The sequence below is a fragment of the Dromaius novaehollandiae genome, chromosome Z, assembly GCF_036370855.1.
Source record: "Dromaius novaehollandiae isolate bDroNov1 chromosome Z, bDroNov1.hap1, whole genome shotgun sequence".
Lineage (NCBI taxonomy): Eukaryota > Metazoa > Chordata > Aves > Casuariiformes > Dromaiidae > Dromaius > Dromaius novaehollandiae.
In genome coordinates this window covers 21,995,675-22,018,068 of record NC_088132.1, presented here as the reverse complement: position 1 = coordinate 22,018,068, position 22,394 = coordinate 21,995,675, and the positions used below count along the sequence as shown (strand labels likewise).

The 22,394-nt window shown below is 36.8% G+C and overlaps 1 protein-coding gene across 9 annotated transcripts in view; it reads right to left on the bottom strand.

Moving 5' to 3' along the window:
- Nucleotides 1–3,284: 3,284 nt before the first annotated feature.
- The window catches only part of CNTLN (centlein), a 201,913-nt gene continuing 182,803 nt past the window's right edge, over nt 3,285–22,394 (bottom strand). For 8 of the 9 annotated variants that reach the window (XM_026097850.2, XM_064502786.1, XM_026097854.2 and 5 more), the window contains 3 exons: nt 12,986–13,183; nt 11,573–11,650; nt 3,285–4,032 (listed from right to left, as the gene is read on the bottom strand). In XM_026097850.2, coding sequence (XP_025953635.2) covers nt 3,931–4,032; nt 11,573–11,650; nt 12,986–13,183 — 378 coding nt within the window. In that variant the 3' untranslated portion in view covers nt 3,285–3,930. Of the gene's footprint in view, nt 4,033–11,572; nt 11,651–12,985; nt 13,184–15,267; nt 15,486–22,394 lie in introns of those variants that run through there. The other variant, XM_064502788.1, reaches the window with a different exon arrangement.

The window sequence follows — 22,394 nt, the reverse complement described above, 5'->3', positions numbered from 1 at the left end:
CAGTAGTCCTGCTCGTGGCCGCCTTTCTCAGAGGCCGAGGTTTGTGGGAAGGTAGAGGAAAAGGGGGTAAGCCTGTCCCACCACAAGAAACATTCCTGCTGGTTAACCCTTTTGGCAGTATTGCCTGCCGTATTGCTTATAAGGAGGTCAGAGAGCTGGAAGTTGAAGGATAGAGCCATTTCACTGATGCCCTTGCCCAGTCTTTCCCGCTGGGACGGCTCCTCGGAGGCACAGCACGGGAAGCACTGACTTCCCGGGCTGCAGCCATCTAGATCTGAGGGTGCTGATCCAGCATTTTCATTGCATGAGTGAGCCAGGAAATGATAATCCAAGCCCTGTTCCCCAGCCTGATGCTCCTGGAGGCTGGAGACCGATTTGTAAGACAAAGGGCAGACCGGCAACCCAAGGAAATGATAAACAGCATGGAAAAAATACCAAACACATCAGAATTCAAAGGGAGGCATTGCTTAGTCTGAGTGCTCCTATTTCCAAAACTGGCTTTTTCTTGTGTTCTTTTATTACATTTCATAGGGGCCAAACTAACAAGATATTAATACTGGTGGTAGGTTTTTTTAAACCATTTCTTAAAATACATGATTTAGGAATCTCCTCTGAATCAGCAGTAAATAAAATACAGTGAGAGAATTCTTCTGCATCTCTCCATACATTTGCATTGGAGGCAAAGCATCAGCCAAAAACAGACTGCTTGAGGGACTGAGGAAACAAATTTGGCAACAGTTCATTTTGCACTTTTGCTGGCACACAAAGCTTGTATAGAATGACTTCTCTGAGCAGAGCAGTAAGAATGAGAGAAATTAACTGAATTTTGTAATTCCAGATTTAAATAGGAAAAAAAAAAAAAAAAAAAAAAAAAAAAAGACATCACTACCATGGCCAGGATTTACTTTGAGAATCCATAATGGAGTGTACTCTTATTATCAGACCCGATAAAGCAGCCAGGTCTTCAAAGCAGCTCTCTGAAAGGTGATCACTTGCTAAAACAGGCCAAAGACTGTCACACATATAAAAATCCTGGATTAGCAGTTGAGGATGGAATGCAGAGTTAAGGTAGCTAAAGATAATGCAAATATTGTAAATTCTTGCAGTTTTGTTTCTAACCTTTACAGCAAGTACTTAACCTTGTGCTTCATTGGTATAAACTTAAGACTTTTCCTTAAAGTTTGTTTAGCAGTAAGGCTTCCAGGTTAAGAGACAGCAGGAACAAATAATCTGTTTACAGAGTAGATCGAAGTACTCTTTCACTGTGTGACGGCAGCATGTTTCATGACCTCTGGGGGGGGGAGAAGGACCAAGTAGCTCTTCCAAACAGCTGCAAAGAGCAGCTAAAGAAGCAACACAAACACATAAGGGAAATGGGCTTTTGTAAATATAAAACAGTGCTTCTCCAACAAGCAGGTATAATACGGCAATGATTCTGTGAATATGCATGCTAGCTACATAGAAACGTAGCTCCAGCTTTTCCTGATGGTATAGTTCACAGCAAACCAATTTGTATGAAGTCCTTTAGGTGAAAATTATCTTTTCTAATGGCCTTTGCTGGACCTAGTGAAGAAGGTTTTCCCTTATTGGAATTGGAATTATTGGAATTGTCCTTACATACCCAGGTTGTTGTTCATGTGATCAATACACTGTGCTGCAGCTGTCTGCAACTTGCTCACTCTACCAAACCAAGAAATCACCTGCCTCTTCCACGAAGTGGAAGAGCTTGTGGCAGTTCTGCAGATCTATTGGTTAGCAAGTGAATGATTACTTAAAGGAATTAAAATGCCATCAGAGAAGTAGTAGAAAATTGCAAGAGGCCAGGATAAAGGGAAAGGTAAGTATCTACATGGTGGTTAGTTCTGCAGAACTTGTTTTGGTAGAGTTCAAATATGATACTTTGGCCAAATAAGCTGATCACAGTCATTGATCCTAATCATTTTCAAAAGTGGTAGAAAATTAATCCCATTCTTGAGACTGAGCCACAGAAATTCACGGAGAAATAATTTACTTTATAAAGCATTACTGGGTCTCTTGTGACATGATACACAAGTGAAACAGCTGCAAATAAAAAACACTTCCTATGATTTCCATTCTTTGAAAAAATGGTGTTATTTCAGGTTCCAGCTGAGTTTTAAGGCTTTCATTTTTATCTCTCTTCACATGAAGTAGAGAATCATTTGGTTCTACAGCATTCACCACTTTTGTTTACTCCCGGCCCAAGAAAAGAGATTTTTCCACAACTAGGTACCTCAAAGAAGCTACAGAACTTTGCAGGACCAGGAAAGATGGCAGTTAAGTTGTGAAAAAAGGTATAAGTTTGTCAGCTTAAGAAGATCTTGGATTTCCATGTGAATTAGCTGATGTTCCCTGCTCTTTCCTCAAGACAAGAGAGTTCCAGATTTGCACCAAGGTCTTCCAGAGAAGGGAAATGAAGACAAAAGGGCTGATCCTCACTGAGCTTTAGCCTTTTGAACTTATTTCCACTGCCCAGACATATAGCTTATTGCATTTGCAAATAATTTGATTTGCAAATGCTATTTTTTTGTTGGAAGTATTGAAAATCATGCAAACATGATTTCCAGGTATTTTCTTGGATTTCTCTTCCATAATTTTACTGGCCTTACTATGAGCCGATGTAAATATTTAGCTTCAGTAACACCCCAAGGCAAGGAATTCCACAACTCAATTCCCCTTCCATAAAATGGCTTCCTTATGCTTGCTTTGAATATGTAACCTGATAGTTTCATATGAAGACCCATATTTCTTGCATTGGAAAGGCCAGTGGTTGATCACTGCTAAAGATGTTTCTTCTCTTAGATAGGAGTAGTTGCAGATCTTAATTTATACATGCAGGTGGCATATGTCTGCATGATTTCTAGTAAAAAAAGTTAGCATTTCTCTCCAGTCCCTGCTGCCATCAGGTGTAACTGAGCAGAAGCTTAGTGATGTCCTCTTTCCTCTTCCTTTTCTTAGAGACATGCAATAGTGAATTCCATAAATTAAGAGAAGCAAGATGACATCCTAGAAAAAGGACTGGACTGACATGCAGAAAACTTTCTTTTTCATGCTTCTGTTGAACGATCTTAGGCCAACGCCTGAGGAATACGAACTGTTAAGATAGAAGATGTGAAGAAAAAGCAATTATGTATTGGTATTGTCAGGGAAGTCTTGGTGGGTATTACGATATACAGACCTCTTGAAAGCCAACTAAAACTCTTCCCCAGACAAAGGGAGGGCCTGCAGCCTGGTGTTAGTATAGAAAGAACTGAGACTCCTGGCACTACTGGAAATAACTTTATTGTATTAAATCTCTTAAATACAATTAAATACCTTGCACACAATACACTCTACTAAAAGAAAAATACAGCTTTTCCTGGGGTTATTACTCTACTCTGAATTGTCTGTCTTGATTTTCTCACTTTTCTTTTTTTCTCGGCATAAAAAGAGTGTATCAATTTATTTAGCATATATAATAAAGCTGGGATTTAAAAAGAAGCCAAAAGAAGTAAGGTATACCAATTCCCAGTTCCTTTGTAAATCCCAGCTCTACTGTTCTGACTTGGACAAGCAGGAGTTACTTGGCTGTTTTCTGTACTTACTGAACTGTACAGACGTGTATCGGTCTTATCAAAAACATCCTGTCTCTTCAAAGCTTGCACTGATGTTCATTGTTAATGCACATAAAGGAAAATCATTTTTAACTTTGCATTGATTTGCAGCAATTTTTGTCTTGAGCACTCTAACACTACACTCCTTCCTTTCTAAATAGAAATGTAATTAATTCCTCTTGTTCAACAATTAATTGGTTCACAGTTTCTACTTATGTATTGAACGTGCCTATTGATAGTTCTTTCTGTGAAGAGGAAAGAACTCAGGAAACAGCACACATTTTTCAGTCACTCTTGGCAAACATACATCTTGGCAATATCATGCAGTGTGCTTCATGACAGAACTGTACTCTTCTACCAGTTTCTTCTTCTCATTTAATTTTTCCAGTATGGCATCCATTAAATACGAGGCAAAGGGAAACTGAAAAAGAAACAGTGAGAAAAATGATCATTGAACTTTATTTTCTTCAGGTGAAAAACATTTATTAAGTATCTTTAAGCCATTAGATTTCACTTATTTCTGACAACTACCACACATGCACTGATCTTTAAAGCTGATCTGCTGGTTAGTGTCTAAAACTTTGCTCTCTATCATAAAAATGATAAAAGAACAGAGGAAAATGAAAAAAGATAAACACCTTATTGAACAATTCATGGTTTACTGACCATGTTAATGATGTAAACTGCAGTACCAGCATCTCTGCCATTTATTTTCAATCAGCTGATCAATATGAGGTTAGTCATCTCTATGTCATGCAGAAATGGCAGTGTATGTACATTCACTGCTTTCAGGGGGATAAGAACTACCTATGCAGATCTCTATGTTGTGGTAACTGCCTTAGACTGAACTTGCAAACAAAAAAAAACCCACGATGGCAACAATTTGTATTTACATACTTATAGAGAAAAGTGCAAACCTCTTATGTCTCCTTACAACCCGAGTCTTCAAAGGAAGAGATGTGGTATGTTGTTTTAATTACTTTAATATTTAAACCAGGTTTTGTTACACAGTTTTGGTGTATGAGTGCACTGATGGTGGAATGTGCTTTTAGAGATGCCACAAAACACCGTTTTTTGTTATTCTGCCGAGAGCGGACAATATGGTGCCGGAGCAGAGCCCAGCAGTTTTAGCTCACTTCTGGGGAGCCTCGCCAGCTGCAGAGCGCGCTGTCAGCTCTCTCGACTTCTTGGTGAAATCAGTGGTGACAGAGGGCTCAGTCTCACTGTAAAAGTAACAGCTGCGGCTTTTACCACAAGGAGAGAGAATTTTACCCTAACAAGGCCACCAGGAATAAATCAGGTAAAACCTATCAATTAGTGGAGCAGGCAAATCACAAGTTCTCCCTGGTTTCCCCAACTGTAGCTCAAGGCAATGCTTTTGTATCTAGAACTGATTTTTTCACTCTTCTTTTCCACCTTAAAGAAAAATCTGTATGAATCTTGTACCGGACAGAGTACCTCCCACTTTCTATACACACAAAATAAAAATTATAAAAACAGATTAAAAAAGGATGTAAAAGTACACCAAATACAAATACTGGTGTAATGTTAGAACTGATATACAGATGGAAATCTATATACGGATATTTATAATTATTAACAAGCCAGGAAAAAGAAATCTTAAATGATAGCAAGAAAAATCCTTTTAATACTGAGCATCCATCATAAATTGACTATAATGGGACATACGGTGATGCCGCATTCTGCTCAACAGTCACTTTGCAGTTATGGAAAAGGGTTGATAATATGAATTATTACTCATTTCTGAAGGAAAGGGGTTTTGGAGGGGCTGGCACTTGCTGGCCAGCCATATCTCCATCTGTCAGATACACCTTTGGTCTATGATGAGAATTTTCTGAACTAGTCAGCTCCACCTGTCAGCCTTCTCCTGAACGCTATTGTGCTTTTAGGGAATAGAGGCATCCAACTCACTGAGTGCGAATCTATCCATAGTAATATAAGAAATAATCTTATCTGAAATTCTGTGACACTTACTTGCTGCTGTGCTGTAAAAACACTGACCCTAGCATCCTATTCACTCTAATTATTATCCCTCATTGCCCAAATCCATTTTTTACAAGAACACTCTACCATGATTTCAAAATCTCCAATTCTTCTTCCCTAGCTTGACTACATTCATTTTTGATACATTTTACCTCCTTAATGTTCTGCCTGAGATGAATGTTTCTTATTGATGTCTCTGGTTCCTATCATTCTAGCTATATTTTATTTGCTCTTCACTACTCTCTGTGGCTTGCATGTCATAGCAAAGCGATCTTTAAAGAAGTCTTTCCATTTAAATCATTCATTTAAATCCAGAGCATTGGAAAGCTGAACGTTATGTCATCATTTCACATTTGACGGTTTCAGAGAAAGTGCTGTATGTTTTTATCCAGTTTTCTTTACGTACAGACACCCAGAAATGGATGATCTCCACAGTCTTCATCTTTAATAGAAGCCTGTCAGATTTACTTTTAATGATGGCTCTGTAACTATCCTGGGAAGATTCCCTCTGCATTTCTGCTCAGGACTTCACAAACGTTGAAGGTGTCTCTCCTCTGAAGCACTCATCCCAGGTTCCAAGCCTGCCATATGCTTGGGAAGGCTTTGGGAGTTCAGCGAGTGCTGAGCACACGCCGAAGGAGTGAAAGCTTCTTTATACCACTGATAATTATGTATTTTAATACAGAATGGTAATTCCTTCAAGTGGTTTCCACTGATCTGGGCCACAACCAATTCATCTGAGCACTAAGCATTCACAATGACAGCAGTCCTAAATCAGTACAAGTTCTTATAACAAGTTCTGAGAGAAGTAGTACTTGATCTGTGTAAATTCAGACAACTTGACAAAACAAAACAAATCTGCATTTAAAGATTTTTATACATTTGTTTCTTTGTTTTACCTTTACCATAATTACAGATTTCTTCTTTGGTACTAGAAAGCATAATGATAGAAAATTGGAATATTTCTTACACATCTGATCAATACAGACAGGTATCTTGGTGTATGGATAACTGCAAGGTAATATGGTCCAAAATATTCAGGTATTCTGTTGATTACTTTCACTTTTCTCACAGATTTATTCTGACCTTGAGTATGCATCTTTCAGAGATCCTTTCTGTAAAAATTAAGCTAGTAATATTTATCAACCTTACCAAATATTACCAAATTTCATTCAGCACACATGTGCATAAATATATAGTTTCTGATCTGCCAGTGTAAACACTCATAATGAATGCAAAGGAATGTTGCTGTTATTCTTATGAGACATGGCATCCTCATTCATGGAGTGCTATATACTCAGACTCTGCTCCACAGACTAATTTAGTAAGTTAGATATACTTTAACATAAAGGTATTTAACTTCTGAAATATACAAATTAGTGGTTACACCTAATCTAAATTTCCCCACAGAGATCAGCAGTATAACACTTTTTGCATGACAAAACTGTCCAAAAAACCTCAGAACAGCCTCAAATGGAATTATGTGAACCACAAAGAATAATCTGAAATAAAAAGGAACTCTCATTTAAAATGATCGAAAGCTCCCAATTTCACTGCAGACTACAGTCAAAGTTTTAAAAAAATAGTAAACTACACAGCAGTTCTTCAGTTCATTATTATTCTTTGTCCATTCTACTTTGTGATGGTTGTAAGTACATGTATGTGTATATAAATATATATGCTCGTGCTGCTGGGTGTGTACTCCTCTCCTGAGCAGTCAAGCCAATTTCTCCTTTTGCTTGGTCTACGACAAATGATGCAATGTGTTTCCATTTCTGTGCATCAGATAAAACATAGATTTATACTACCATGAATTACCAATGTGCAGAACTGAGCATTTATCCTTGCAATGACAGCAAAATCATCGTTGCTATCTGATGTTTGGTATCAATGTTAATGGTATCTAAGGTCTAGCTCAGACTACGCTGGTGCCACTTTTGAGGTGCAGGTACTGGAAACACCTGGTGACGGTGACAGTGATGAGTGTGCACGTGCATGTGTACCTGTGCACGGGTGAGTGTGTGTGCACGTGAGAAGGAGATGGACAACGGACAGAGATTTGTTCACACAAAAGGGGAAGTAAAAGGCAGGTGGGAGAGAGACTAACTAGAGGAAAGCAGGTGAGTCCTAGCCTGGAAAATCCGAAAGGAAACAACCATGGCTGTTAAGGTACCTCCCCAGATGAGACCAGAGGAAATCTAAATCTAGAATTCAGTGTAAATCCTAAAAAAGGGGTTGTGGAAAATCCTTACTGATGAAGACTGAATATACTATTCCAAACTCGTGTTTCAGAGGTGGATTATACACATACTTACAGAGAGCCTGGAGAACAGGGGAGGGAATTTTTCTGTATGTTTTCACCACTGGAATATGATTTGTATATTAATAAGGAGGTCATGAGAGGAAAGGCTTTATTAGGCAGCTTTGTTTATGTGAGATGTGATATCCCTAGGAGTACATGAGGAGGGAGGGAAGACAAGTGCTGCTGTGTATCTGATAAGAGATATGCTAAATCAATGCTGTCATTTGGTATAATGCTTGGAAGAGTTAGGCAGATGATTTGTATTTTATTAAAAAATAGTTCTCAGTGACTGCAGGCAGTAACCTGGATGGGGGCCAACATGCTGTATTCATATACAAAATTATCAACTGATTGTTCAGAGACAGCATTGCTATAGTCAGTCACAATGAATGAGGGCCTTGGTTTCTGCTTGACTGATGGCTTCAGGTTTCTGATGACTATAAAAAGACAGTGTTACTATACTGAGCCTGGTTCAAACAACAAGACATATACACCCAGGAGATGTGCGGGAGGGAGCAGGTAGAGACCTCATTCCACATCTTGCAAGCTGTAAGCACACCTACGTATGGTGACAAACATCCTTGTGCCCTCCTTCCCCAGATACCACGAAATCCTAAGAACTTCATGGCCTGTGATGTGATACCTCTGCCAGCCTCTCTCTCCCATGCCCAGTCACTAATGCATAACCAGTCTGGTGTGTCTGCACGGGGCACAAGATACCTCTACGCAGAGACATAAGGCAGATACCAAGAGGCACTGCTGTGATGTTTCTCCACGTACAGATTCTTCATAGGCAAGAAAACCTCTTACCTTTCATCCTAATGTAAGTTATTGAGATGTTCCATATTTATATCGTAGTGACATCGCTTTTGTCATTGAGGGTTAGTGCATGAATACAAAAGGCAACTGCAGAAAACACTCGCTGGCCATCTGAGATGTAGGATAAGACAGTAAGTGATTTTTGCCAGCTCTGTAGAATTCGGAACCTGACTGTACTTTTAGACTAAATGATTTGCATTTATGTAGTAATATCCTGAAGCAGAGATGCCTTTATCTGACTGTAAGCTTCTCAGCACTCTCACAGTTTCTATCACATATGTTGGTACAATAAGGACACAAATTCTGACTGAAGTCGGTGAGTCCCATGAATGCAAAAATATTAGTCATTGAAATATTAATATTTTTGTAAAGCTGACAGAAATTAGATTCTTTCATGTCATAAGAGTACAGAAAATAAAGGTACAGATGAAGTGTAAAACAGAGGTGTGGTGTAGCTTATGATTACACTCTTGGGGAATCTATAAAATGACAGTAAAAAGCAACTAGTGCTTTCCTCAGTCCCCCCCCCAAATTCTAATGCAGCAGTAAACTGGCGTACGTCAGTAATAAAAATAAAATGTCTATGACATTTTAAATGTTATCGTACTGTCACAGTGGAATAAAATTAGCTTGAAGAATGATCTAAAGGGATATGATGCAGTTCATTATGTATAACAGCAACAGCAGCAGTTTCCCAGTGTTCATAAAGGTTTCTCCATTAAATTTACCTCCAGTCAATAATTAGGAGTCCACAAATAAACCTAGGCAATTAAATCAATACTGCTGGGCAATTATGTTCCAAAGTCCTGGCTCAATGGCACAAAAAGACACTATATCAATCTGTAATATTAAGTGATCTGATGCAATTTTCGGCTGAATAATTTCTCAGAATAACGGAAAAGAGCAAGTCTGCATCTTTGTTCAAGGTGCAAATGGGTACACAGTTTGCTAACCTGTATCGCTAAGTCAACAGTCCATTTTGAGCAAAGTTCTAATAAAAAGCTTGCATTTCACAATAAGCTTTAGTTTGCCAATCACAAATATTACAAATTACTAAAGGAACTTACAACCAACCTTTTAAAGGGCATAGAAGTATTCCATGAGCTGCTCCCAAATAGAGCCCTGGAAATCATGCAAATTTCCATCCATATGATTTAGCATGGACAGAAGTGGAAAGCAGAGCTGGATGCTCCTTGGAAGAACTAATGCCCATTTGTGATTCTAAAGATGGTTGGCTTCCCAAGAATTACTCTCACATCTTTCACTGTCACTCTATAGAAGATGAAGAGGAATGATAACATTCTGCTTAGGATTTTTAAATGTTCTGCTGAAGAACAAGAAAAAAGCAGGAATTCTTAGTCATAATCTGTGAATCTGATTCTTCTTTTGGAGTCTGCAATATGTACCGAATCTCACAATTAATACTGATGTTTTAAAATTTCTTAAAATGAAGGAAATTTAGTGGATAGAACTGTTTGTTTTTACTGCTGTGTTACATAAAGCACTAAGAGATACTTAAATTAAAACAACAGTATTTCTGAGAAAGCCAATAAAAGCAAACTGAAATTTCCATCTCCTCCATTGCAGCAATTAAGCAGTCTTAATGGTAGTAAGTTTTGATAATGAAAGAGGAAAAAACTGTCATTACTTTAAAATCTGGTCAAGGACACAATCTAGACAGAAGACCTATTAATGATAAAATATTTCAATCTGAAAGTGATTGTTCCCTTGAAATGGTTTTCAAAATATTTTCAGTCATTCACATTCTTAACAGAAATGAACTACACAGCTAATGGACCCATGCTACTGAATATGCATTAGGAATATTTGATTTATGAAATCAAATTTTATTTCATTTCAGACATCAGCTACACATCATCTGAATAAAAGAGACAACTAAAATATAATGGAAAAGTTTCAAGAGTCAGTGTGTGTTGTCAGTGATGTCCAAACAAAAGCTGACTATGGCTAGAAAAGCAGGGCTCTCACCTGCCAATAAACTGCCCTTGATCACTTACAAGAGGGGAGCATCCCAACAGACCATGTGTGTATTAAAAAAAAAGACTTGAAAGAGAAGAAAAAGTATCACACAGGTCACAGCGGCAGTCTGAATGGACCCCTCAGGGATTTCTGCTAGTCTCAGCCTTGTCATCCTCTATGCAGCTTTCCTCTCTGCCCAGAAAATGTCGATAGGAAAATGTTTGAGGGGCCTCTGGTGGAAATTTTTTCATTCTTTCTGCATTGACAGGATGCCAAATCAATATTTACTTCCCACTAACAAGCTGCTCGAGGTCTCAGTAGAAAATATTGTAGAGAATGCGGGAAGACACGATAATAAACAGCTGTCTGGCTATGAGGAAAACATGAATTGACTGGAAACAGGTCCACAGTAAAAGGTCACTGAAACCCATGAACTCCTCAGGTGTCCATATCAACTACTAACTTTAAAGGCACATAATAAAAAATCTCTTTTTCCTAAGAGGTATGAGAGAATGGATCTTTTTCACTCTAGCAAGCATTACAGACACTCTCAATAATTTAATTAACACATTTGCCAAGCTCTGTGCCCCTTTTCTCCAGATATTGTTTTCAGCTGGTAAGTCAGCTACCACAAATCTTAGGTTAACATCTCTTCAGTCCCGTCCAGTGATTCTTATTTGAAGAGAAATAAAGAAATGCTACAAAAAAAGGATCTTACGTTGCCTTATCACTGTATAGTTTAGGATCATCAATGGCAGCATAATTACAAAGGCAATGGATTAATTACAACCTAAAAACACTTAGCTATTCAGATTAGAAAGTTACAGTTCATTAAGGGAAGATACAAATTTATCACCTGTGCTTCAAGAAGTTTCTGTATATAGTGCAGCCATTCTTTATCTTTTTCAGCTTCCATTTTTGTCTTTGCTGTTTCCTAAAAATAGGAAAATATAACAGATACAGTATTTTGACACCACCTGATGAGAACAAAACGAACAATAAAGGACACATGTAACTGGATGTACCTAAAATAAACAGCATGTGGAAGTGGGGACTATGCTTGGAAAACTAAACCATATCTACAGAATGAGAGAGCTCTGTTAAATTTATAAACTTACCCTTGTTTGTGTGTGTCCCTAGAAACTTGCATGGCCTGTTCTTTCCACATGAATACATGGGTATATGTTTGATGAATGCATCTATGTGCAAATTTTACAAGTTCAACTTGAAGGTTTCACAGTCTACACACTGATAAATGGAATATGTATCTAAAATTTGTGTAGTGCAAATTCATCAACTGTGTATTATGTTTGTTTTCTGTTTATAGTTGAGTATATGCATGTTTTACACACACATTCACAACACTGATTACAAGAAGATACAGGATATAGAAATTACTTTGACAATAAGGTAAGTATAGAAAAATTCTGTCACAGTCAATCACTTTAAATGGGTCCATAAGTGCTGGCAAACAGGGCAGGGATCAGACCATAATGTTCATATTCATGAGCGTAATCTACATTGTGTATATATATACAATGCATCATCATTTAACAATTGTGAAAACTCCCTTTTATGATTTCTGCAATATAGAGCTAAATTTTAAGTCATCACCAGAGTACTGTTCCTACCCAATAATGGTCACCTCCCAGACACTCTTATTAAACAAAAGTGTATAGCCTTTTTCATATACTATTTGATCAGGCCTAAATAAATCTGGATAAGAAATTCTGTTACTGTATTTATTTAATAGACAGTGATTCGATGAAACAGTATCAAATATTTCACAGTAAAATGTATGATAGGATCAACCAAAAAAGCAACGGGCTCCCCCAGAAACCATCTGTCTGCTACAAATACCTTTAATAGGTACCACAATTCAAGGAAGCAAGCATCAAGAGAATCAATCCGGCACAGCAAGATACATTCTAATGTTGTTTTCATTAACGCAAAAGTCTGTTTAAAATGTGTAATTCTATCAAATGGTCTCATGAAAAAAGGAAATTACTAAGAATTTTCAAATAATGGCTCTGTATCTACATGCTCAAATCAGTATATTTGTATTTTCTTTACACACCCAAAGGCTTGCCTCCTTATTAGTCGCTAATCTGTCCTTTTTATTTAAACCCAGCTGTTCTGTTCTCTTTGTGGTGTATGCTGTACAATCAGTTTCCAATCTTTAACGGGCAATTCTTTGCCTCAAAAGTAGAAATTTACACCACCTTCTGATCTGGCCACCTTTTACTAAAGATCCCTTAAAATAACTTACCTCATCATCTTCTGCTTCTAATATCTCCTCAAGATCAGTTTTTGAAACATTAAGGATAGATGCTGCCAAGGACTGGGCTCGCTGTACACACTCTTGGGAAAGACCTTTTTTGCATGTTCGCACTTCTCCCTTTTTTTTTGCCTGTTTGATTTTTGTTCTCAGCTCTTGTATGCTCTGCTGTAACTCTCTGGTTAGAGCCTGGAAGATGCAAGCAGAAACTACTCAATTGTAATTTTCTTAAATTGCAAGCACTATGCAAAAAATAACATAATTTGGATGAAGCTCCTTTAAGTAGGAACTGTCTTTATACATGTTATCATTTGAATACGATACATTCTGTAATACAAAATAACACATTATTTGGAAAACAATGTATGAATTAATCCCAGCTGGATTAAATCTATTAAATCATACAATGTTGTCAAACATTTGTACAAATATTTTTCCATATGCTTTTAACAAAATAACCGTATTCAGAATGACACCATTAATAAAACAAAGCAGCTTCCACAGAATCGATTACAAATTCTTTCCTGATTTAGCCTGCCAAAAATGTTCTTGAAATAACTTCAAAAGCATCAGGTCTTACTGTATTCAAACAGAGATCCTTTTTAAGTTTATTTGTACCTCAGTGCATGAAGAAACACCAGTAGAACTCTTTGTCCAAAACTGGAAATTTTGGTTCTGACCGAGACAAGATAGTTCAAATTTTCCTGACTATTGATTCCTTCCTATATCTTTTCTACAGCCTAAATCATCACAGCAGTGGTGATAAACAGCATACACTTACAGCACACAGGTCCACTACATTATTATTATTCCAGGCTTAAACAGGGACTGGTGTACTTTATATGCAGCCGGCCCACACGCAGGGCCTAGCCAAGGCAGGCAGTTTCTTTGCTGCGGTGCTGTTAGCAGATTAAGTAAATGTTTTAAACAGATACAAGCGCAGGCTGCTAAAGAGGAACAGGCGACAAAGCAGAACCACTACAGCAATGCATCCTTAGCCATGGCTTTGAAAAGGTCTGAAGGCCATGGGTGCCAGGAGAAGCCTCAATTTTATCTTCTGTTTCTGCTGTTGAAGACCTTTAATTAGCTTTAAGGAAAAACAAGAGCTTGATAGGAGGTCTGATGCTGCTGATGCTGCATTAATAGCACTACCTTTATTATCATTACTACTATTGCTAGTCACTGATAATAATAGTAATAATAATAATAAAGGAAATTTTTCCAGTGATCATTTCTGTAAGATGGCATAGGCTCCTAAGCCAGAAGGACACTTAGAGCTTAAAGAAACAAGAAAACATAGTTAAGAGAAAACTTACTGGTACAGTCTGAAAAGTACAGCTGTTTTAACGTTTTAAGTGATAAGAAACGAGAACAGTTATCTGTGGTGGTAAAATGGGACTACTGGGATTTAGGAATCATACCAAAAAACCTAGGAAAAGCTAAGAATAGAGAGATCACCATACAAAAAATTGTACTGATAATGAAAGGGAGACAATGAACCCAACAGAGGTGAGACCATTCTCCTTAATTTATTTAAAAGCAGAATAGAAGAAACAGTAGGAAACATCCTGTAGAAAATACCTTGTTAACCTGAATGACCTAAGAGATCGTTTCCAAAAAGCTGACTGAAATTCAAGCAAGATTTCTATTTTTGTTCCCCAACACAACACAAATACTGAATAGTATCTTCCACAGTTGAACCTGAGCCAAACTGCATAAGAAAAATGTTGAAGGTTCAAGTTCCTAATTCTCCCATATCTAAAATTATCTGATTTAGTTATGTAATGCAAAGAATTCAGCTAAAACTTTGGTTGTATAATTGAGGTTATTTTGTTTTAATATTTATGCAAGTTTGACACAAACATTTTGTAAAAGCAGAGCAAGATGATATTATTTAAAAATTGTTGGTTAGAGAGAGAAGAACAGTAACTCAATGTCAGAAGATCCTTCTAGTGCATTCAACTTACATGAGTCAAGCAGAACTGCAGCTGTCAACACAGACATCTTGGCTGAGTTTAAAATGAGAGAATAAAATTTTCTTTCGATCATCATATGTAGGGCTCATTTTATTAAACGATCTCTCATCAGTAGCTGATAAATTCCTGGAAATTCTTTTGCTGTACAATGCCTTCACCTCATAGAAACTGACTGCAGAATTATGAAGCCTGTTTATTGGCTTCTGGGGTAAAGTACTCTACAGCCTCTAGTGTATTCAAAGCACAGTCATTAAACAGCATTTGCTGAAAGATTTCAAAAAAATCACAACGCATTCATCTGATTCCAAGATCTATTTATTTGTATATGACTTTTCCACTTTAATATTTTGCCATATTTGGTTAAAAATTAATTATGAGAAACAAAATTACTCTAACACAAATTTGAGGAGAGGAGGTACAATGAAATCTGTCCAGTTTCTTTACTCAAAAGTGGGTCCCACCTTCTGCAGCATTTCCGTCAGAGCATCTTGTACATAGACCTTTCTGTGAGGAAGCTGAGAGGAGAGGAGAAACTTGAAATGTTATGGGCAGGGAACTCAGACAACTTGGATCAAGCTCACAGAAAGAAACAGACTAAGAGGGCAGAGAACCCCAAACAGAAAAGCACGACACAAGTTGTGAAAGAAAATTACAGATGCATCACAACAGATTTCTGTTGCATTTGAAATGGTCCCACAGCAAGTTGGCTGCTGCAGCATTTTACTGTGTACTTAAAAAAATAAATGTATTTGACAGCAGTAAAACAAGCTCAGCTCTCCTTTTCCAATCAAATTAAAGCTTCCAAAGTTTTAAAAGTAATGAGAACTCTCTCAGACACAGATAATCCAGCCAGGCAGTGCGTGCTGGTGTGTTGGTGTAAAGAAGAAATATAAATTAAACAATCAAAATACAAGAAAATGAATTGAAAAGCTAAATGGAAAGACTACAAATAATGATAAATCCAAGCAAAGATAAACAAGAAGCATTACAATAAACAATGTCAAAAACTGACATGAACATCTCAGACAATATAAACACTGCCAGACAATATTCTTATGATAAGACATTATTAAAAAAACTCTAAGTGGATATAAACTCCAAAAGAGGCTCATGGTTAATGAACAAGTCAGTGGCAATAGCAACAGCAGAACCCAGAAACTGTGACTCTACTCTTCTTGATCCCTTAGTTCAGATTACCAGAAAGGAAGGTACAAGAAAAAGCCTGGAAAAATCATAGCAACAAACCAGAAGAAAAACGGAAGGGAAGTTTAAACAAAAAGCAAAGAAAGAGAAAATTAAAACCAACAGCTTTTGATATGCAAATATGCACATTATATGTAATCATAGTATATCACTGACATATGGAACTTAAATTTCAATTGCTCTTTCCTTTAGCAGTATTAATACACTAAAGCACAGGCTTTCGGCATATATCAAAAAGCAGGCTACCTTATGGACATTCAGGTTGAACACCCAAATTAGCTATTTTGGAACATGCCTTCTTCACATTCTTGTTGTAATAATATTGTTTGATAAAAAATTCTTTATTAGTACCAATAATACTAGCATTTGATCTTCTCTTTGTTTTCTTTTGTGTGAAATCTATGGGATATTTTGTTGCTAAAGCCATTTTCCCAGCTTAGATGTTACTGTCAGGATTTATTCCTGTGGGACACACTTAGCTTCCACCAGCCAACAAGAATAGGAATCCCTGATTAATTCGTGAAAACTACAATGCATCAGTGCAATTGGTACTGGTCCAACTGTAACAAAATAAGCTTAAAATCATAAAAAGTAAGCTTAAAGTACCCAGCTCTCTTTAGTGCGCAGTAATTGTTGCATTACCTGCAAACTCCATTTGTTCATATAGTTATATCTACGTATTATGTCTCCTGGGTTGCCCACAGTTACAAAATCTGTCTTATAAGCCCTGTTACTGAATTTTCACAACTGAAAATATTCACTCTTGAGATAATATTTTTCAACCTTGACCTCAGCGAATGAAGACTTTTTAACAATATATCTATTGCCAGCTTTTATATCTATAAAGATGAAGAGTTTTTTTTTTCTTTTAAAAGGTCGTACTTACTTAAACACCCAAAGAAACTGTGGTGATACAGAGGCCATGGAGACTCACTATTAATAGGGTTGTTGTTTTAACTTTCCTTATATCGCAAATAGCTTTGACACTAGTTGATCTTGGACTTGATGCAAGTTGATCAATGGCCCCAAATGTCACTTGACCAAATCAATGCCTAAAATTATTCTCGTAATTACCATGTTAATTTACACATTCTATTGTTATTTTTTGTGGTGTAATAAAGCTTAACGGCCCCAGGACAAACCTGAGGCTAGCTATGTAGCTATTTATAGCTACAACCTAGCACCAGCGGAGATCTCACAGCAGAGGCCATGGCCCATATTACTTATGCAATAGGAATATTGTAAGCTTTACTGTGCATTGTACAATATGAATAATGTGCAGAATTGTTCTACCCTTGAAATTTCAACTGTAACAGTAACGACTTGGACACATACTTTCTATTGCAATTATAGTAAAAAATTAACAATGAAAGTTATTTTTGGCCCTAACTTCTTAAAACAAACAGTCAAATTTCAGACTGTAATCATAGAGGCCTTTCTTTCTCAAAGTTACTTTGCAATATGTATACAAACTGATTCCAGCATTCAGACTACATCATATTTTGTTTGTGTATAGTTCAATATGAAAATATCTCTAGCTACAATAATTGTGTATTTGGAAACTCACATGTCTTATAGATTGGAACTGTGAAAGGATGTGACCTATACAGTACACCAAAAATGAATGGAAGTTATTTTATGAAACAGGTTAGTTTCCTAAGAGAACAGGAGTATTGTGCAGGTGTAACAATTGCCTGTGGAAAACAACCTGAATTTGGCAGATTAAAGAACTTCTCTATTGATGTATTACAGTAATAATTGCTGGTCCAAGGTTAGGGCACATCCTGGCACTGTAAAAGGTGAGAGAGCATGAACACCTCAAACATCCCACCCTCAAGGAGACAAAACACAGAATGAATGTATAAACTCACATGAAGAGATGATGCCACATACTGTATCAGCAGCATAGACAAGCATTGAAGTTTTTTCAATGCAAGTACAATTATTTGGATCCTGTAGCCTCTCTGTGACTGTCGAAATACGTTGAATACTAACGTTTAAACTGATTTCACCGTATGGACTTCTGTATAAGTCAGAGGTAATCAAAATTTCTATAGCCATTTTATTTTTTTATGTATCATTTAAGCTCAATTATCTCCTTCACTTGAACAAATATACCTTTTAGACATCAATTTTTTTTGATCAGTAAGGGGCAAGAGTGTGAATGAGAAACAGAGACAAGACAGACCATTGCAACAGATTTTTCTGGGCAAGGGCTGTGACATGCAGCGCTCTGACCCATGGGAATGAGTTAGCCTCAGGAGGTCAGCTCAGCTCTTCCCAGAGATCCCAGAGGTCCCCAGAGATCACAGATGATTTCAGGGACTCCAGCAGGTGCCCTCAAAGAGGAGTGAAAAGGTGCAGAGGATAATGACCAACCTTAGCTTCCTCCAACTAACAGCTTCGGTGTTCAGCAACAACCTAGAATGCTATTTCTAGGTACTAAAACAGTACAAACACTCTTCTACCAATGTCACGCAGGTCACATTTATAATGTGCTGTGCTCACCACTGGCAGTATTTACCAAGCTTCAGCATGACTTCTGTCAGTTTTTGCTGTAGTTCTGACATTTCTGAACAAATATATTTCAAACTACATAGTTCAGCTCTCAGATTTATTTGTACATATTTGGAGGAATTAAGTTAGACTTTTCATCTTGATGGAAAAGAAAGTAAAAGTAAGCATATTTTCAAGCTGTAGAATGCATTTAAACCCAAATAAAACAAAAAGATACATTCTGGAATACCAGAGTGACAATATTATCTAAAAATTAACAGAGCTTCAAAGTTTCAAAAGCCAATTTAATAAACAGCTGAAAGGGAGAAACACATCTAGAAAAGCTAGGTATCAGACTGATGTACACAATTTAAAAAAAAATTATGTTGATGAGCACTGAGAATAGTGCTCACAGCTTCACAGAGATCAGTGGAAGATGAAAGCATATAGTGCCTGGAAGCAATGTCCTACCTGAAGGCTTGTAAGAATTCCATTTTAAATAAAGATTGAGAAATTGCAGTATGTACATACAAAATAATGTCATATTGCACTTGCATCTACAAGATTTTCCACATTCATTAACAGAAGCAAATCTGAACACACAGAACCATAAATAAAGATGTAACAGACAAGCTCTGAAAAATTAATTGAAGTTGTTTAAAATATCACCAGCCTCTTCTACCCTTGTAGCAAAAGCTGTCTCCAGTTCACAGTCCAGCATCCTAGCACAATCGTGCCTTCTTCATGGGTCTGAGTTATAGATGACGGACTGTGAACTGGAAAAGGCAAATTCAGTTATATCCCAAACACAATTATGGTAATAACATCTGGAAAATAAAAGGGTAGTATTGTTTTTCAACTGCTATAGCTAAATCCACCACAGTTTTCCTGACAAAGCTTTCAATATAACATAAACTGAAAGAGACCTCAGGATATCAGTATTTGAACGCAAAACTTAATTTCCTGTCCTTGAAAACTGCATACCCCCAAACCATTTAAAATGCAACTAGCAAGATAAATATTAAAGTACAATGACAAAAATGAGAAACTGTAGTGTATAATATTTGATAATCTGATTCTGATCTCAGATTAGATTTGAACTAGTATAACTATGCTGGTTTAAGATGTGTTATTGCTGCTTTGCATTAAGAGAACAGTACAGAGAAAGTCTCATTTAGCTGGCAACTTTAAATACTGTATTTCTCCACATTTTTCCAAAATATCATTGCTCCCTATCCAATTTTACATTCTCTCTCTAAATACTACTCTTCATTGATTCAAATTTATTGAAAACAAATGATTTCTTTAAAATCATTTATTTTCAAGTACAAAATTGAATATATTCTTTTGACTATAATTTATTAACCAGCTCGATGTGTGGAAAACCATAGGGCAGAAGATTAAAAGTATTTTGGTATATCTTTAATATTAATAAGAAAAGGGAATTGACTACATTGTGCTGAGTTCCTAAAATATAGTTCAGTTTATTTATACATTTAATAGAAAAATGATTTAGGTCATAACCAGTTTTTAATTTTAGATTGTTTACAAAACAAAGCACATTTAAAGATGCAGGAATGGAACTATCCTGGTCAATTACAAGTTAACTTATATTTATGTAGAGAAGTACATAATATTTAATTAGGAATATATTCATGCGTTTTAAAGTTTCCTTTGTAATCCAAAATTAACTTTTTTGCATTATTGGTCAACTTTTTCTTTTTTCTTTTTTTTCTTTTCTAATCCACCCTTTATAACTGTTTACCTTTCATTTATGTCTGAAATCTGAAAGTGTTAAAACTCTGTCTCTTTTCACAGAATTCTTAATAACAGCTTTGGGTAGAATGAAGCCTCTCTTCTTGCATCGAATGGGCACCTCACTTTATAGCATATACATCAGATACTTATTGACATCAGGGATATTTTGTCATAGATGTTCTTAAAGCTTTACAGTCATCTAATCTTTCCAGTACATTAACCTCTAAGAAGGTAAAAAAATTAAGTTGTATGCCCAATTGTTTTCAGACTGATGATCTTTTTCAAAAAAATCAGCAAATACATCATAGTTCCTATTGTACTATTGCCAAACTTTCAACAGAATTACCATGTTTCGTGATCTCTAAAAGGAAAAAATAGTTTTCTCTACAGTACAGAATGAGTTGAAATATGTATAATCAGTTTGGGATGACAGGCAGAATATTTCTGTCAAAATATATTGGTTTCTAAGATAATATTTATGTGAAATGGGCAATAATAATAATTTAAAGTCCTATTTACTTTAGCATTTAAGTCTCACCTCATTTACATGATTTTTTTTCCTGCTGTAAATTCTTCGGTTTCAACGGAATTACATCTGATTTACACAGCTGTCAGCAAAACTAGCATCATTTCTATTAAACATCATACATTACAGTTATTTGTTTATACAGAAAAACAGGCCCCGACTGAGATAAGAGCTTTACACACATGTATGAAGAGATGGCCTAGATCTTGGAGAACGTATTATCGGAACATTTAGGGCAGATATATTCAGCACAGCTATATCAGACAAGGCAAACAAATAATATTCAGGGCAGACAAAGAAATACAGAGATGAAGCAACACTCTCAAGTCACATAGCAGCTCAGCAACACAGATTTCCTGATACTCAGTTCAGTGCCTGAGCTTACGCTATCTTTCTGCAGAAACACACACAAAACACGGCAAAACTACACCAAATGCCCTAAGACCATTGCACATCTGAAACAAACATATATTTGAAACTTAATTTAAGAGGTCAGTTCTGGTAATCCTTATTCCGCTTTAAAAAACATTCCATAAATCAGCTGGCCTCTTATCAACTATGTTGTTCTTAAAATACTGTCGTTCATTGGCTTTTATGATTCCACTCTCCTAGAACTCCTCCCACCTGTCCACACCTCTTCCAGCATGTCCTTTGGGGGGATCTTCTCTGCTCCCACCCCGCTAAAGTACTGTGGAGACTTCACAAGGTCTTTTAGTGCTTTCTCTTCTCTCTGCCTCAGCTTTACCTTTTAGTAATCTTATCAGCATACATTGAACAACTATTTCTACATGAACTTTCAAATAAATCACTACTGGAGACCTTTCTCCTCCTTTTCAAGTTCTGCTGTTTTTCCTTACATTTCCCCAGGAAGTCTTCGCTATCAGTTGAAGCTCAGAGCCTTTATTGTGTACTTTGCACTCATTCCTCTATCCCCCAAGTCTTCCTGTTACCCTCTTTTTCCAGTTGTCGTCATTCTTTCTATCTTTCAGACTCTAAATTGGCCATTATCTTTAAACCAGGCTTTCTTCTAAGTCTCCAGATTATGCACAGAGCTGAATATCGGCTTTAAAGAGCAGCCTCTGCAAGCCATTTAAAGGAATATAAGCAGATCTATATCCTTCCAGGGACTGCACTGCAGTGGGCTCCAAGTAGCTCCCAGCTGAGCCTGTGGCAGTCTGCTTCTCTGAAAAACTCGGAAGAATTTTAATCCTGTCCTGAGGCAGAATAGGAAGTTGTCTGCAATTTGGGGAGATGATTGGTTTCATGTTCAGTTCTACTTTGCTGGATGTTTGCACAGCGTCTACCATTATACGATCACAGTCTATAAGTATGGTTCCTAGGCACCATGACAAAAATGAAACTAACACTAATTACTAGCACTAACAAAATTACCTATGTGAGTCAGACTTGTACCTAAACTTTGCATGAGACCTAAATGTGC